Source organism: Podarcis vaucheri (assembly GCF_965113315.1).
Source record: "Podarcis vaucheri genome assembly, chromosome: 1".
NCBI lineage: Eukaryota > Metazoa > Chordata > Lepidosauria > Squamata > Lacertidae > Podarcis > Podarcis vaucheri.
The window spans coordinates 24,406,531-24,424,355 of record NC_138759.1 but is presented as its reverse complement, the minus strand read 5'-3'; the positions used below and the strand labels follow the sequence as shown (position 1 = coordinate 24,424,355).

Sequence of the window (17,825 nt, the reverse complement as noted above, 5' to 3'; positions counted from 1 at the left end):
AAATCAAAACTGGCATGCTCTGAGCATCTCACCCAGGTCTTTCTCTTTTCACTAATACCTGGAATGCAAAAGCCAGGACAGAATGACATCCTCGAAGTAACCTTTTGAATTTATGGCCAAGGTAGGTTTTTAATCAAGATCAGTACCATACTGAAGCATACCAACACTGCTACTTTTCCCTGAGGTGGTTCAGGAATCACAAGAAACTACTGAGCTACAGCCCTTCTCAATGTGAATATGTCTTATTAAACAAGAAAGCTTAATAGCTTATGGTTTGAAGCTGGTTTGCATAGAAACTAACCATGGTTCGTTGTAAACCGGGGTCTCAGTTTCTTATGTAACACCAAGCAGACATTCTCCCAGCAATGCAGAAGGCCAAGGGGGTATGTCTAATGCTTTGTTTAAGTGCATAGAAACCCATCCACACAGCACAAAACCATAATCTGTCATTATATGCTAATGTGACTTGTGTGAAGGAACATTTTCTTAGCACAAGTGTTGGCCTAATGGAACGATCCAGTCCTTTCCAGCTCTATAGTCCTCTTTCACAAACCAAAGTATGTACATGAATTTCTACAGTTAAAACTAGTCCAAGTAAGTAAACATAAATTTAGTTTTTCGATCTTTAGGTTTCATGAATAAACATGATGGCCGATACTGCCCTTAGTTATATAAAAATGATGTTAACAGCATTTTATACCAGTGAATATGTGCAATGTGCTTTATATGTATTTTCTGCAATCCTTATGAGAGAGAGAGACAGTTGACTTTCCTAAGACTGTAAATCCATGCATACTTATCTGGGAGTATGGTGTGGTTTTGTGGTTAGAGCAGGCATAGGCAAACTTGGCCCTCCAGATATTTTGGGACTACAACTCCCATCATCCCTAGCTAACAGGACCAGTGGTCAGGGATGATGGGAGTTGTAGTCCCAAAACATCTAGAGGGCCGAGTTTGCCTATGCCTATGCCTGGGTTAGAGTGTTGGACTCTGGTAGTCTAGGGTTCAAATCCCTACTCAGCCATGAAACTCATCTGGTGACCTTTAGCCAGTCACCAAATGGTTTTCAGTCTAACCTATCTCACAGGGCTGTGATGGTGGCTGTTATTATAATATCTTACCTGCCCTTCAACCTAAGGTGGCAGGGTTGGTTACAACAATAAAAACACAATGTTAAAAAAAGTTTAGAACAACGTACATTTTAATGTTGTGAGCATTAAAAGGGGAGGGGGAGAACCATGCATATCACCTTGAGCTCACCTTGAAGAGGACTGCACTAGGCATTACGTCCTAGTATGGAATAAATCACATCCAATATTTCAACTGAACTAGATATTCCATCTTACCCTTTCTATCTCCTGGAGGTACAGAAGGGCTATATCCCCAGCCTTCTCATAGCACATAATAATTTCTTGTTCACGATCTGCGTGGAGGTTACTTGTTGAAGAGGAAATTGGCAACTTTTCTAGACAAAGACCTAAAAATAAGATATTTCAATGAAAATAAAATAATCAGGGGCTAAGGCAGTCTGCTTTCACTGGCCAAGCAGAGAAACCAATACAATAGTTAATTGTGCCGTAGTGTCCTTGTAAACTGCTGTACCTAACAGAAAAACCAGGGGTATATCTGATTTGAGAAAATTCGGGAGCCAAAACGTTTGAGAACTAGGCTGTTCAAAAACCAAGGTCTGACTGTATAAGGGAGAGTAGGTTTTCAAAACAACTTTGCAACGTTAACTTGTCTGCAAAAATCTACTCATTTCACTCAAGCCAAACAATCCTTTCGTAAGGTGACTTTTTCCTTAATCTTTTTCCTAGATCAGACATTTTTAAAAGCGTTAAAATTAATTTTAACATCTACCCACCCCTTCAAACTTGAATTCTGTTATATAGAAAGCCTATTAAGTATCCTACACTCCTACCATGCTAGGCAGCAAAATCTCTTCACTGCTATATGACTAGCAGTTGGACTGAACTGTGCAGTGCATGCAAATGCTCAGATTAATTTTAGACATTATTTAGAATCAGTTGTCATTGCTGCCACTGAGTCTGCTCTCTCTGAAGAAAAACAAACCACATAGATGGCAAATGTTTGCTCTTCCAGACAAAAGAAGCAATTCCAAATGCATCAAGGCATGAAAAATTCTATACCCCAATGCACAGAATCTGCTGTGTTCTCAAAACAGTGACCCAGCTTTCTGTTATGCACGCACACTGCAGAACACATCTTGACGCTGGGGCAACACTGCCACCTATAGAAACTACATCAGTATTGCACAGGGGGAAATGACCTAAACCTATCATTGCCCGTTTTTAACTTCTAGATGCTGTTCATAATGATAAAGTATGTCAGAATGAATATAGAAGGAAGATACTTTTGTAGAAGGGAACATCAAGACATATTCCAAAAAGGAGTTATCTGAAATCAACATCCCTGACAGGATGGCTGTAGGAAGCCTTGAAAACGTACAATTCTCAACTCAATGTTTTTGCCGGGGATTTGGGGTATATTCCAAAATCACAGATGAAGGTTTGATTAGACAACCTACCCAGCCAGATGGGTGTGGTATAAATAAATTATTATTATTATTATTATTATTATTATTATTATTATTATTATTATTATTCAGGGCTGCCTGAATTTGAGTTCCTTTGCTGAATCAAAAGCATGTATCTAATTCAATGAGTTTTCAGTTTGTAGTTTTAGTGAACTTAAACTAAATTAAGCATAACGTTCCTCAAAAGTATTTCTGATAACATGATCAAAATAACTGCTTATAAATGCCATCTACTTGCGTGAATAGTGTAAAGTCAGAGCCACAGAGATGGAAAAACCAAAAGTTGCAGTGTACCAGTTTGGGGGAAGAGAAGGTGTGATCTGGTGCATATCTATGGCTCCAAGATGGTGATCACACAAGTCACAGCTTGCTTGCTTGCTTGCTTGCTTGCTTGTTGGAACCAACTGTGGTGCCTTTTGAATTAACAGGTTAACACTGAGAGTGGGACATACTTTGACCAATATGTGTATGCATTTAATCTGAATTACTAGTTTTCTTATCTTTGCTTCTTGCAAAGAATCATGCTTCTTCCTATGCAGCCAAAATGTTAATAGAAACAAGCATCACCAAGTTTCAATTTGGTCACATGTGCAATGTATTTTATTTGAAGGGGATGCGGGAGAAAAATCATGGAAGAACTGAAAGTTGTCTTACCTTTGGTAGAATATGCTTCAGCTATCATCCTCAGCCGATAAGGAGGTACAGCTACTAGCTGCAAGCCATCGAGACCCACTCTCGCATATATGTTAAGAGCTTCTTTGTAATCACCTTCCATATAGTTTGATTTGGCCATAACCAAGTTGGCTTCTTGTAAGAACTCTGACTGGAGGAAAGAAATTGCATATATTTACTCCAAGAAAACACAGCATTATCTGCATTCTTACTTTGTCCAAACACTCTATCTAGCATTGTGTATAGTTTTATATTCTAAAGATGAGGAATCGTTGCAACTGAAAACACAGGAAATAATTACACTCATGAAATTTATTTTTAACACAGTCGCAAAAACATCCTGGATAACATTTCACCTTGCAGCAAAAATGCAGCTGTGAAAATTGCATAACCGAAATAAAAATACCAAGCAAGAGGAAGAAAAATGAACTAATAATCTTTTTCCCTATATGAATGGTTGCTACCATTAACTTTATTATTTCAAAATACCAGCTAAATAGCACTTTTATGCCCTGTTTCCAGCTCCTTTCTGCACAGCACAGCCCTTTATCTGCATAGCCCCATCCTGGGTTTTATTCCTTTGTCCATTAGTGTGCCACAACACTGGGGGTGGGTGGGGGAATGCTGGGAATTTGCTGTTAGATTGCTGGATGAAATGGTAAGGATGAAACTGTAATAAAATTTAACAAATGACCATTAAAGGTAAAGGGACCCCTGACCGTCAGGTCCAGTCGCAGACGACTCTGGGGTTGTGGCGCTCATCTCGCTTTATTGGCCGAGGGAGCCGGCGTTTGTCCACAGACAGCTTCCAGGTCATTGGCCAGCATGACTAACCGCTTCTGGCGAACCAGAGCAGCGCACGGAAACACTGTTTACCTTCCTGCCGGAGTGGTACCTATTTATCTACTTGCACTTTGTCATGCTTTCAAACTGCTAGGTTGGCAGGAACAGGGACTGGGCAACGGGAGCGGGGATTTGAACCGCCGACCTTCCGATCAGCAAGCCCAAGAGGCTCAGTGATTTAGACCACAGTACCACCTGCATCCATTATTGGACACCAAATACCTACTGTAAATAATTCTAAAGCGAAATGAAGCCTGATGGGCAGAGCCATCATCATGATTGCTTCCTCTCCGTCCTCAGACAGCCCAAAAAGGAGCTCCTGGCAATGAACTGAGCCAGCCAACAGGTGGAGCTCAATTCTTGTAGCAAATACAACAATACACGAGTGAGAGCACACAACTGAGCCTATCAGATGACATAGGCAGCAAGAAAGCCTACTTTGCTGCATCATCAGTGAACTACCCAGCAGAGCCTTCTTGAGTGGTGAATGGGCTACTGAAGTCCAGGCAGAAACAGCCAGTCACCCAATAGCCTTCGGTGATAGATTTGTAAAGCCCTTTGAGGTGTCAGGTTCATATGCATTTGGAACTCAACACCACAATTGCTGCCAGTCCAGCGGAAGTTACTCAATCACTTTTTTGTCATATTTTGTGGAATTGGTTTGTTATAGTAACCCAACGTTGTGGACAGGGTGCTTGCAGGGGTCAGGCAAGCCATGCACTCTCTTGATCCTTGCACAACATGGCGGGTGAGATTCAGTAGAAAGGGATAGACCATGTGGGTCCAGGAAGTGGTTAATGCCTCATAACGTTGTGCGGCGGGTTAACAGAAAATCTGTGGTTTAAGACATTTTAAGGTCTGTGTACACTATTCGGAGCTCCCAGCTGGGAAGAAGGGCAGTATGGAAATAAGAATATAGAAAATGTGTCCACCTTGCAAAATCCAAACACAGCAATGGAAAAATATTTCCCAAACCTGATTCCAAAAGCCTGATGCAGACTTTATGTGTTAACTCAAAAATTCCCAGATACTGTTTTAGAAGTGGCAAGTACCTTTAGGTTTCCTCGGTCAAGCGCTGCAGTGAGGTGCTTCCTGACTTCAATTAACTTTGGCCGGGGACCACAGGGGCTCGCGCCCTGCTTAAGAGGGTTCTCCTTTAGAAAAAGTTCCAGCTTGGATTCGCCAAGGAGGAGCTCTGCCATGTCATCTATGGAGAGAGACGAGATCATTAAGCAGATCAATGGTCTGCACATGCTGCTAACACCAGACGCTGATCATAAGAGGACACAGAAAGCCTACAGCCGTGTTTGTGAAACACACAGCAGGAGAAATGATTTTCAAGAGAGTAAAATAATAATAATAATGCTTTCATTCCCATAGCTTCTCTTGCAGCACAAAACACTTCTTTGAACAGAGTTCTTGACTCATAGTCCAAAAGGAATGTTGCATGTTACGTATGTGCAGTGGTAGCCCACGAGCCCTTACAGAACAGGAAAATATTATTTATTAATTCATTAATTAAATGTGGATACTGCCCTATACCAGCAGGTCTCAGGGTGGTTCGCAGGATAAAATCATGATATAAAAACACAGAATACATAATCAAAATGAAAACAACAACAACAACCCAATAACCCCTACACACACACATTTTAAAAGGGCATTGAATGTCAGTCAACCAAAGGCCTGGTTAAAGAGGAACGTTTTTGCCTGGTGCAAAACTAGATGGAGAGCTCAAGGGGAGAGGTGATAATTAACGTGCTGTTTCCCAACTCCAAATTGCCTCTTCCCAAGTGTCTACCCAAACATTCAGAGAATTTCATGGTTTTTCCCTGCAGTGAAAAACGTGGCTTGGGGGGGGGGGGAGCACTGCAACAGGGACACAGCAAGAGGGAAAATGCCACTCTCCCTTCTCTGCTCTTGTGTCTCTCCCCTAGGAGTGGCTTTTCCTGTTCCTTATAAAGGATGTCAGGATATCAGTAGTTCTATATTTAATGCGCCATTTGGACTGAAGAAACCTTGTAAAATGTATTTTCATGGGCGAGGAGGGTCGTGCCCTTACTTCAGTTCTCTTCTTCCCTTCTAACTTCATATATCTTCTACACTTTTTTACCCGCCCATCAACTGCCAAGTTACAACCGTGTACTTTTGCAGCAGAGGACCGCACAACACTGTGACCAACAGCTTGCACAGCCCATATTGATTTAATGTATTTAGGCTCCTTTAAAAAATTCCACAGAAAAGCATTGATACCTGAATTTGGTTGCCCTCCTCCTCATGGTTTTCCGCACAGTATTGCATCTATTAGATAATGAGCCTTTGGGCAGGTATTGTCTTATCCTTTAAAATCTCTGCATTGCATTTAAGCAAATTTTGGATGCTTTATACAGTGACACATAATTGCTGTACAACAACTTTCAGAATTAGGCATGCATAACAGAATTAGTTATGTATGCAAAATAGAATAAGGCATGCATAACTATATGTCAAATCTGCTTGCTATACCAGTAGCATTGTTCTAAGTATATTGGTTCTAGGGGTTTTAAGATTCTAGACAGAAAAAAAACTCAGAAATGAATTTTATTCGAGTCATCTTCGACCAGCATACAAACAATCTTGGTTAACTGTCTGTAACCACACACAGGTGACAGACACTTTGAGAACTTCAACTGTCTACTGCATGAACATTCATTTAATGAAAACTGTAATACCAGAAAGATTTATGCCCATGTCTACTTGCCAGGAATCTGGGAGAGGCACATTCAGCAAACTCCTATCTGATTTGTGGGTAAACAAAACCGTAAATCCATCTTGTTAACAGTGTGCATCATAGCCCTAAGACATTCTGCTATGCAATAATTACCAAAGTAACGGGAACTGCTGTTCATATATTACTGAAGGAAGGAGTGTTCTACAGCTTTTGTAAACATAGTTGACATCTCACTCTGGCCCATAAGCCATAGTTATAATTTCTAATAACTGCTTTGCCCAAGCAGAAATTATTAGCATGAAGAACGCGATGTTCGGCTCTAAGAATGAGTTGGGGAGCTACTGGCGTAAGCTTGGAAATCAATCATTCCAATAGTTAGGACCCCAAAAGCCATAGCTAAGTGAAAGTTTAATCTAACGGCTGCTTCTCCTTTGCAAAGGACCTTCAGGAGGCAGAAGATTTGCAGTGGTTGGAGACAGGAGGCTTGATCCTGCTAGCCCATTTGTCCATTGAATTCACTTCTCTACAAATGCCCTGACCTATATTTACTCTGCAAACAGGTGCCTTATCCAAAGGAGAAAAGCAATTGGGAGGGCAGTTTCAGGCAAAAGGATTGATTCCCCCCTAGTAGTGGGCCACAACAAAAGCAAGGCTATCATTACATGCAGCTACAGTTGTAAATGTTTACTTTGGACCCTAGACAGTTTGAAAAGCCATTTCCACTTTGAGACAAAAGGAACTGATTTGCCTTACTAACTCTTAGCATTTCTAGGTTGTTGTTTATTAAGTCTACATTCCAGGCTGTGCACAGCCAATAGCTTTGTAGAGATTTAGAGGAAGATTGTAGAGCCGTCTTTCCTATACATATTTCTGTGGCCTCTGGTCAATCCTGTTTTGCACTCCAAACTGCACCCTAGTAAAGCTGAGCTAAGCCCCACGACAACAAAGCAGGGCTGTTGCAAGAAATATGATTGTGGCCTATTAAATAATACTTTTAATGACCAATTCGCTCCCCTATAAAAAAATAAAATATAAATCCCTGTATCATTTTGTAACTGTTTGAGGCCGAGCTGAACTACAGTCGTACCTCGGAAGTCGAATGGAATCCATTTCAGATGTCCGTTCGACTTCCAAAGCTTTCAGAAACCAAGATGCGGCTTCCAATTGGCTGCAGGAAGCGCCTGCAGCCAATCGGGAGCCGCGAAACCCGTGTTGGATGTTCGGGTTCCAAAGAACGTTCACAAACTGCAACACTCACTTCCAGGTTTGCGACATTCGGGAGCCAAAATGTTTGACTTCCAAGGCGTTTGACATTCGAGGTACAACTGTATTTGCATCCGCCACAAAAATTTCCCCTCCTTCCAGCTCTTATTTAGATAAGCAAAGGTGCAAAAATTATCACAATGTGCCTTCCTCCTCAAGCCCCATTCAAAGAGAAGTTAACGCTTCTAGCTTTGACTCTGAGTTGAGTTTGTGATGTCATTTGAACGAATCTGACTGGCAAGAAGAAGAAGAAGAAGAAGAAGAAGAAGAAGAAGAAGAAGAAGAGGAGGAGTTTGGATTTGATATCCCGCCTTTCACTCCCCTTCAGGAGTCTCAAAGCAGCTAACATTCTCCTTTCCCTTCCTCCCCCACAACAAACACTCTGTGAGGTGAGTGGGGCTGAGAGACTTCAGAAGTGTGACTGGCCCAAGGTCACCCAGCAGCTGCATGTGGAGGAGCGGACCCGGTTTCCCAGATTACGTGACTACCGCTCTTAACCACTACACCACACTGGCTCTCAGCATGATGTCTAGCACTCTCTCTAGCAGCATGATGTCATTGAACTTGCAAATGTAATCCTCAATTGGCTGGGATAATTTAAGCAGAAGAAATCAGAACCCTAGGAACAGTAAAGAGATGGAACACTGGGACTATGAACAGGATGGAAATAAAGTAACTTCATGAAGTTTTCAGTACTGTGCTTGACATTATTCATACTAGATCAGTTGTTCCCAATTGGTAGTCTGTGGACCCCAGGGAGTCCGAAAAACGGAATCTTCATTACTGAGCTATTTGGGAACCACCGTACTAGATGATAAACTGTAAGTACCTAAAAGTAACCAATAGAGAGAGAGAATTATTAACCTGGAACAGCCAATGAAACTTGTTTCATGCGATCATGGTATAAAGGCCATTCTTAGACACCACCTTACCATATACTGGAAACTCAAAACACCAAAAAGAATCTTCAAAGAAGTGATTGCCAAAGAGTGAAGTCAAGAATTAATGAGTCGGGGAAATCAGCGGCTAGTTGTTATAGGGCATGAAGTTAAAGACTGACAAAATGTCTATCAAGGTTTCATACTTTACTTAACTTTAAAAAAAAAAAAAACTTAACCCATTGCTGATTTTGAATAGCTTGGAAGTGGCCAATTTCCTTGTATACTGAATTAGATAACCAGAAAAATCCGCAATCAAATATTTATAGAACAGCATAAGGAGTCGATTGTTTAGTTGCACAAGAAAGCCAGCAAGGACAGAAGGCTACCAATACTGATTGCATCACTTGCGAAGGTTAACAAATTGCCACGTCTCAAGCTTTAGAATTGCTCAAAAAATGCATGTGGCATTAACAGGGGAAAATACGTCTATACCAGCAGTGGCATTTTCTCCCTACATACTACATGACTACTTTATATGGAAACCACATTGCTGTCCCCTGCCTTCCTAGTCAAGTGAGGTTTTCTGACACTGCATTTTCTGAAGAGCAGCAAAAACACTTTAAGATATCCACTCTGAGAAGACAACAGCAATGAGGAAAACAAGTCCTATAACGGTATTAAGTAGAGAAAAACAGGATTATCTTCAACACCAAAGAATGGCTATACTAGAGAAATTGCAGTTCACTCTGAGGGAGAGGCATGGATGGAAACTGAAGTAAGCAATTTGCACCAATGTTCCAGTGCATAGGTGTTATTGAATAACTGCCTGCAATTCTGATTACTTTAATATAATTGAACTAGAGAGAGGCAGGGTCAAGAAAACAGAACAAATCCATGTTTTTATCATGCACAAAAAAACACAACCACTTTAGGGCAGTCTACTTATGAGATTAGTTGCTAAGAGATCTGCATAACTGCTTCATAATGCTATTTAGAAAAAGAAACAGGAATATCACAGAAGGTTATGGCAACAGCTAAGCAGCAAAGGAAGGAAATTCTTACCAATTTTGGTTCCTGGTATATAAGAACTACACAACATTAAGGTGAATGCCGCTGCTCATATCCCTAAAATACTGAAAAAAGATCTTGATTTGTATAATTATCAAGAAACAATAGATTTCAATAGCCTTAACAATAGATTTTAGGGCTGTTCAGCAATGCCGAATAATGTCCTGTGGTGTGGGGCAGTGGGGGGGGAGAGAGACATGTAGACAGACAGACAGACAGACAGACAGACAGACAAGGGAGAAGACTTATGTCTGAACTGCTAGTACAGGGGTTTGCCAATTTTGCACCTGCAGATTCGCATTGCCCATAGCGTTCCCTGCCCCTGCTGAAATTAGGATTTAAATAAGCATTTTATTGTAGCCAATAGAACAGTTTGCAGTGTGTATGGTGCCTGACATACCGCATTTTCGCTCTATAAGACGCACCAGACCACAAGACGCGCCTAGTTTTTGGAGGAGGAAAACAAGAAAAAAAATATTCTGAATCTCAGAAGCCAGAACAGCAAGAGGGATCGCTGCACAGTGAAAGCAGCAATCCTTCTTGCTGTTCTGGCTTCTGGGATAGCTGCGCAGCCTGCATTCACTCTATAAGATGCACACACATTTCCCCTTACTTTTTAGGAGGGAAAAAGTGAGTCTTATAGAGCAAAAAATATGGTACTTTCTAGGGAGTATGGTTTTATTAAATTTCTATGCCACCCCTATTGGGGGAGAATGGTTTATCTTGTCTGCCCACCTGTTTGTTCTCTGCACGTTTGGATGCCTCTTGAATATAATGTTGCTAAACATGGCATGAGGGTTCCAAGGTGGGGCTGACGCACTTCATCCATGCTTGGATGCCGGGCCACATTTGAATCAAGATGACAGGCCAAAATGTTACTTTGCCATGATTTCTCCCACTTTTGGGTCATAGGTTTGGCCACCTCTCAGTATATTGTTGCCAAACCTGGCACAACAGCTCCCCATGAACCCTCAAAATCTCTTTCATAGGATCCCTCCATAGAATTCCAGATTTTGGGCTATGCAGCAGCAGGAGGAGGAGGAGGTAAAACCCTGTTTGATCTCACCCTAAGGCAGCGTTTGAAATTCGCCAGGCGCCAGGCACATTTTGCACCTGGTCACCAGCCAGGCGCATGCCTGAGGATCCTTGGGGTCTTGCTTGTTTTCACACACTAATAAGGCATCCTTTAGAATTCTATCCGTGATCAGAATGAATGTCAGGAGCCAAAAAGTCAAAACAAAAAATACGACTTCCGAGCTGTCTGGCCTCAAATGGCAACTGGACATTCTGTTTTGGCGACTGTAACCCTGGTTTAAGGAGCCATTTGGCACCTAGCTTATATATCTGAGTTTCTAACACTGCCCTAAGGCTACATCCTATACCCACTTATCTGTAAGTAAGTCTCTTTGAATTCAATAGTACTTACTTCTGAGTAGACATGGTTATGATTACACTGGCAGAGTAATATCCAACATTAAGCATACTCAGAAATCAGAAATCAATGAACTTACATAACTTAAGTTGGTTATCACCCCCAGGCTGTAATTCTGTGTGTGTGCAAAGGAGTTAGCAATATTGTATGTGAATGAAAAACTTTGTGGGCTTCTTTTCTCAGATAAAATACAGATGGTGACCATTTTGTGCACCTTCAACTGATGTGCAACCACCAATGCTGAGGTCCTTCTGGACTCAAAACAGGGAGGAATGGGGTGGAACATGGGCAGGGCAGAATGTGGTGGGATTGTGCTCACACACACACAGGGGCCAGGAACGGAAGCCCCCGCACAAAATGGTTGCTGCCTGTATGTCAAAAGGTTAAGCATTGGATATGGCATGTCCTCAGTTTCTCCTTTCCATTTTCAACTAACCACAGCTTCACATGAAAAACTGTGGTTAGTTTCATAGCCAAAACCAGCAGTTTATTTCTTCTATCTCAGCCAATCCCAGTTTGTCACCAACTATGCAGTCCAAGAGGAAGTTGTAGCCAATCACAGCCAATCCTTAACAAACATGTAGCATGCATTTTTAAAACACTGGTTTGTTGCAACTGTGCTTCCCATTTGGGGGGGGGGGCAGTGAAGCAGCCCTCCTACTCTAGTACTTGTTTCATTTATTCTAGCAACCCAACAAAACCATTTCTCTGACAGCTTCTCAGTCATAAGAGTTCAGCACCTTCCAGATTTAAACTTCACCCTATGGTCCAATACTCTTTTGTGTAAATAAATATATTATATTTCTTAGCTTAACACCTACAAGCAAATTCTGCTGGTATGGTATGTACTCTCAAATAAATACATTTAGGACTTTATGTCAATCACATTGCTTTTTAATCCGTGATAGCCACTGGCAGCAACAACATACCCCATTCTTTAATTGTAGTACACCACCATATCCTGGAACCATGCTTTCCCTTACTCCAAAACATAAACAGAGAAGCTTACTTAAAAGAATGCCTGGAGGGATATCGTAACTAAACAGGCAGCAGTACTGGAATACCACAGAGTGCTTTGCTACAAGAGAAGTGTGGTATCTCAAATATCCTCTAAAAGCCTTTAAAGCCATTGGTATGAGAATCGCTGTTGATGGAAAAGCTCTCAATACTCCTCTGCAGATAGTACTACTAATAACCACAAGCCTGGAATGCTTCACTAAACCAAAGCACACTGGAACTCAAAATATCAAATGCACACAATCAATGAAGATAGGTTTAATGACATATTCGTATCCTCTAATCTTGTCAGCACACTTGGTGTTTTTGGCTTTTTAAACAGTTAACAGACTTGTTTACAAGAAATAAAAGAGCTAGTTGGGGAGGGAGTAACATGTAGATATGAAGATGTAAAAAATATATGATCAAATGCTATGGAAACCTCATTCAAGCCTTACTCTTTTTTGAGCAGAAAACTGCCTCCTTCTACATAGAGATTCATAAGTCATATCTTATAATCTTGAGTAGTAACTACTGTACTTCTTGGTTGGTGGCAAGTGTGTAGGACCTCGTGAGTGCACATGTGAAAAGACCAACATAGCTTTAGTAAAGCTTGTTAAGTTGCTTCCAAATGACCAGTTTATTGGACATTAATCCAGATTTATTTGCACGTATTTGCAGGAAGGTTAGATAACAATAAATATTTAGTTGTTCATTCATTCCAATTTGTTAAGGTTATATTAAGTTATCCCATTCATTCCAGTGTCGTCACCCCAATCACTTTCCTTATCACAAAAAGTCTGATTTGGGGGCAGGGATGCAATTTGAATTAGCCGGTACATGATTGAAGGCCAACCAAAAATAATGACAATCTGGAATTTTAAATAATCATGTTAACAGAGGTTTGTGGTTCAACTGAAGTGATAGATGCAAATGTTTCTTTCCACACTAACATTATTTTTATAGCTTGCAGCTGCCCACTACAAATTATTCATTTCATTAAAACTTATTTCCAAGTATGTACATATAATTAGAGCCTGTCTGATCCAAACATGCTTATTCAAAAGGAAGTTCCACTTTTACTTCCAAGTTAATTGTATAAGCTTGCAACCTAGGTCTGCTAAACAAAACACGTGGACTGGGAAGTAAATCCGACTGGAAAAAGTGGGACTTACTTCTTCATATACATGCTTAAGGTTCTTCTTTAAAAGTTGTTCCTTCTTATTTTATTTATTCTTTATTAAGAATTTTATATAGCTTCTCTTTCAAGAATCCCACAGCTCCCTGTAATGCATTTTGAAAGACACTGTACTAAAGACTGAAAGTCTGCAGCAGCCAGACTGGTGACTGGGAGCGGCCGCCGAGACCATATAACGCCGGTCTTGAAAGAACTACATTGGCTCCCAGTACTTTTCCGAGCACAATTCAAAGTGTTGGTGCTGACCTTTAAAGCCCTAAACGGCCTCAGTCCTGTATACCTGAAGGAGCGTCTCCACCTCCATCGTTCTACCTGGAGGTCCAGCACCAAGGGCCTTCTGGCGGTTCCCTCACTGCGAGAAGCCAAGTTACAGGGAACCAGGCAGAGGGCCTTCTCGGTAGTGGCGCCCTCCCTGTGGAACGCCCTCCCACCAGATGTCAAAGAGAACAACAACTACCAGACTTTTAGAAGACATCTGAAGGCAGCCCTGTTTAGGGAAGCTTTTAATGTTTGATGCATCACAGTATTTTAATATTCTTTTGGAAGCCGCCCAGAGTGGCTGGGGAAACCCAGCCAGATGGGCGGGGTATAAATAATAAATTATTATTATTATTATTATTATTATTACACCACAAATGTTCACACTCGCTAACGACCACCTTGCAATTTATAACAGCAAATGCTACATTAACATAGAGGATTTTTTTTAATTTAAAAAAGGTTATTTTCAGGACTTACAGTTGCATATAACAACACACTCTTAACCATAGGGCTGACAAGCTGTGCAACTGACCAGTCTAATATTGTCAAATATTCCAAAAATGCCACTGTGTAGATGGCAGCTTACATGTAAAAATGTCATTATGGTGAAATTAATCGTTATGGCAGCAATCATGGGCAAGCCTAGAAGCATCACACAACTTCTCATATTAGCTCCCTGATATAAATACAGGTACATAGTCGCCTTTGACCGGACTTAACCGTCCAGGGGTCCTTTATCTTTTACCTTTTTACACAAATCCTTATGTGCATCCTACTTGTGCACAACTGCATTTATGCAGGTCACTGCAAAATGAATGAATGAATGAACAGGCCTTTCCTTACTTGGAGAAGAAGAAGAGTTTGGATTTGATATCCCGGTTTATCACTACCCAAAGGAGTCTCAAAGTGGCTAACAATCTCCTTTCCCTCCCCCCCCCCCACAACAACAAGCACTCTGTGAGGTGAGTGGGGCTGAGAGACTTCAGAGAAGTGTGACTAGCCCAAGGTCACTTAGCAGCTGCATGTAGAGGAGCGGGGACACGAACCCGGTTCACCAGATTACGAGTCCACCGCTCTTAACCACTACACCACACTGGCTCTACTGGAGTAGCTCCCACACTGGAGCTACTGCCCTGAAGTTGCTCAGGGGAGGGAAGGCGGCCTTTGATCAACCAGCAGTGCGGGGCAGGAGGCTCCTTCTCCCCATCTCTGCTGCGCATCCACACCCCCATCCTGGCACCAGTTTTGCTGGATGCCCTTCTCGGCGTTCTCCCTTCCAGCCAACGCCACATGCAGCAGCTCCCCATAGACAGGCAGGCTGGCTCGGGACAGGTTGAACAGTGGCCCCAAGCGATTTCCAGGATGAGTCTCCTCTCTCTCTCTCTCTCCCCCCCCACACACACCCTCCCTATTATACTGGGAAGCTCCACACTTTAAGCGATTTCACTTATGCATGTGGGGGCCTGGAACGTAAACCCCATGTTAAGTGGGAGGACGCCTGTATAGGCATATTCAAACAGGAACACAGCTATAGGTGGCAATGGCCACAGCATAGTGAACAAAGGATGAGGCTGGAACCAGGGGGCCATAGGCTTAAATCCTCACTCAACCATGAAGCACATCAGACAGTGGTTAGACTAGTCACCTACCCAGCCTTAGTCTAAGCTACCTCACAGGGTTGTTGTCAGAATAAAAGGGCTCCATAAGGTATCATGAGCTTCTTGGAGGAGGGGTGGAATAAACATGAATTAATAATTACTGTTTTACAACAACAGCTCTCTCTCTCTCTCTTTTGTAAGAAGCTTATATATGAAACCTGTTGATAGTTACCATCTTTGTTGATCCCATACAAAGGTTTTTAAAAATGCATGACCAATATTGGACCAAATCTTTTTAGACTGATCAAATTCCCAATTCCAGTACCCTGCTTACAGAAAGAAAGACCATTTCACGTCATAGCTCAATGCATCAGAATCCCATCAAGGGGTGTTCAGTATTGTATTCTGTTTCCACTGGGACACAGATGGCGCTGTGGTCTTAATCACTGAGCCTCTTGGGCTTGCCGATCGGAAGGTCAGTGGTTCGAATTCGCACGACAGTGGTGAGCTCCTGTTGCTTTGTCCCAGCTTCTGCCAACCTAGCAGTTCAAAAGCACACCAGTGCAAGTGGATAAATAGGTACCGCTGTGGGGGGAACGTAAACAGCGTTTCCGTGCACTTTAGCACTCATCACGGTCCTCTGTATGCCAGAAGCGGTTTAGTCATGCTGGCCACATGACCCGGAAAGCTGTCTGTGGACAAACGCCGGCTCCCTCGGCCTGAAACAAGATGAGCGCTCCATCCCACAGTCGCCTTTGACTAAACTTAACCATCCAGGGGTCTTTTACCTTAACCTTATGTTTCCACTTTTTATTAGTTAAAGCAAACATTACCCAACACATGAAAGAGGAACAGGTTTATCATTGTTTCCTCATGTTAAGTGAACAACTCATAACTTTCTTTTTATAGGCCCTGGCAGTACAACCTGATAGAAGTTTTTGGTTGTTGTTTTTAGGTATTGCTTTCCCCCTACAACTCTTCAATGAATGTATTCCTATTCTAGGGCTCATAAATGTCTGTGTCTATATAATTTTATTGTTCCTCAGTATGAACATTGTCAGATTGTCAATATTAGTTATACTATATCAATATTAGTGATACTATGAGATCAATTTCTCAAACAGGGAAACCATTTAGAGGGCCAGTCAAAATGAGCAGATCCAGCCACAATTTCTCTGTGTGGGGAGTACTGAAATTATGGAAATTGAAGCTAAGGCATGAGCAAACCTTGGCTTCTATGGAGCTGAACAAATAATGAGCCCAGGTGACGCTAAAACAAACCATGGTTTAGCTCCTGGTATTGCAGCAGTACCAAAACCAGGGGAGGAGTGAAGTGGCTGTGATTTCCTCCCAGCACACTCACTCATTGATGCTATTGTTACTTGCCAAGCAAGCCACAGATTCTCAGGCCTCCCTGGAAGTCCTTTTTGCTAATGCCAAATTATGGAGACACTAATTCTGGTTAAGTGGCAGGAAACTCTACCTGGTGTTCAGATGAGATGCAAGCTTAAAAAGCTTTAGCCAGAAGTCCTTAGACCTCTATTAGATAAAATCACACAGGTGCATGCTGTTTCAGCACCATCGTCAAAGACCTGAAGGCATAAATACTTATACGCAACTCCTTGCATGTATGAAACAAATAAAACGGAAGCATTAGAGCATCTGACCAATAAAACAAACAAACCAGAACCATCGGTTCACACCCTAATGCTGCTCTTGGAGGCTTAAATTTGAGGCTGGCCTAACACCACAGCAATAACCGCAGGAAATTCCCTGCCAGTTTTCAACCCAAGATACTTCAGACTTTATGCCAGGGGACGATATTAAAGGAGAGAGAGAGATACCTGAGAGCATGCACAGACTACCGACATCACTCTGCAGCATCAACATGCAAAAACACAAGGCACCTCAGGTGGCAGGGTACCACCCACAGCCTGGGGGAAGGGGTCACAGAAGTGCCACCCCCCCCCCAGCCCACTCAATTGAGCACCCAGAGCTTCTTCTGTGGGGAAGGGCAGGACGCCGACGCCGTCCCCTCCGACCTGGGAGCCTCTGCCTTCAGGGGCGCTCATGTGGCCCGGCGGCGGCGGAGGGCCGCATTCTGCACATGCCCAGAGGCGCCCCTCTTGTTGTTGTGCAACCGATAAGGCGGGCTGCCCGCTGCCACGCGAGGGCACCCATCCCCTGACGCACCGCGGCTGCCTACTTGGGGGGAAGCTCTGCCTCCACCGCCGGAGGAGGAGCAGGTGGGTCAGGGAGGGGGGTCCGGCCCCGCGGCTTCCCTTCCCCCCGCCGCCCCCCCCCTCGCAGGGCCGCACCGTTCGCGATGAGCTTGGCCGAGAGCTG

The 17,825-nt window shown here is 42.6% G+C and overlaps 1 protein-coding gene across 3 annotated transcripts in view; it reads right to left on the bottom strand.

Annotated features, from left to right (window-relative positions):
• Window positions 1-17,819, bottom strand: part of TTC7B (tetratricopeptide repeat domain 7B) — a 106,616-nt gene extending 88,797 nt beyond the window's left edge. For all 3 annotated transcript variants that reach the window (XM_082232652.1, XM_082232653.1, XM_082232654.1), the window contains exons 1-4: window positions 17,798-17,819; window positions 5,125-5,279; window positions 3,212-3,380; window positions 1,347-1,477 (exon numbers count right to left, since the gene is read on the bottom strand). In XM_082232652.1, coding sequence (XP_082088778.1) covers window positions 1,347-1,477; window positions 3,212-3,380; window positions 5,125-5,274 — 450 coding nt within the window. In that variant the 5' untranslated portion in view covers window positions 5,275-5,279; window positions 17,798-17,819. The remainder of the gene's footprint in view (window positions 1-1,346; window positions 1,478-3,211; window positions 3,381-5,124; window positions 5,280-17,797) is intronic.
• Between the last annotated feature and the right edge of the window lie 6 nt (window positions 17,820-17,825).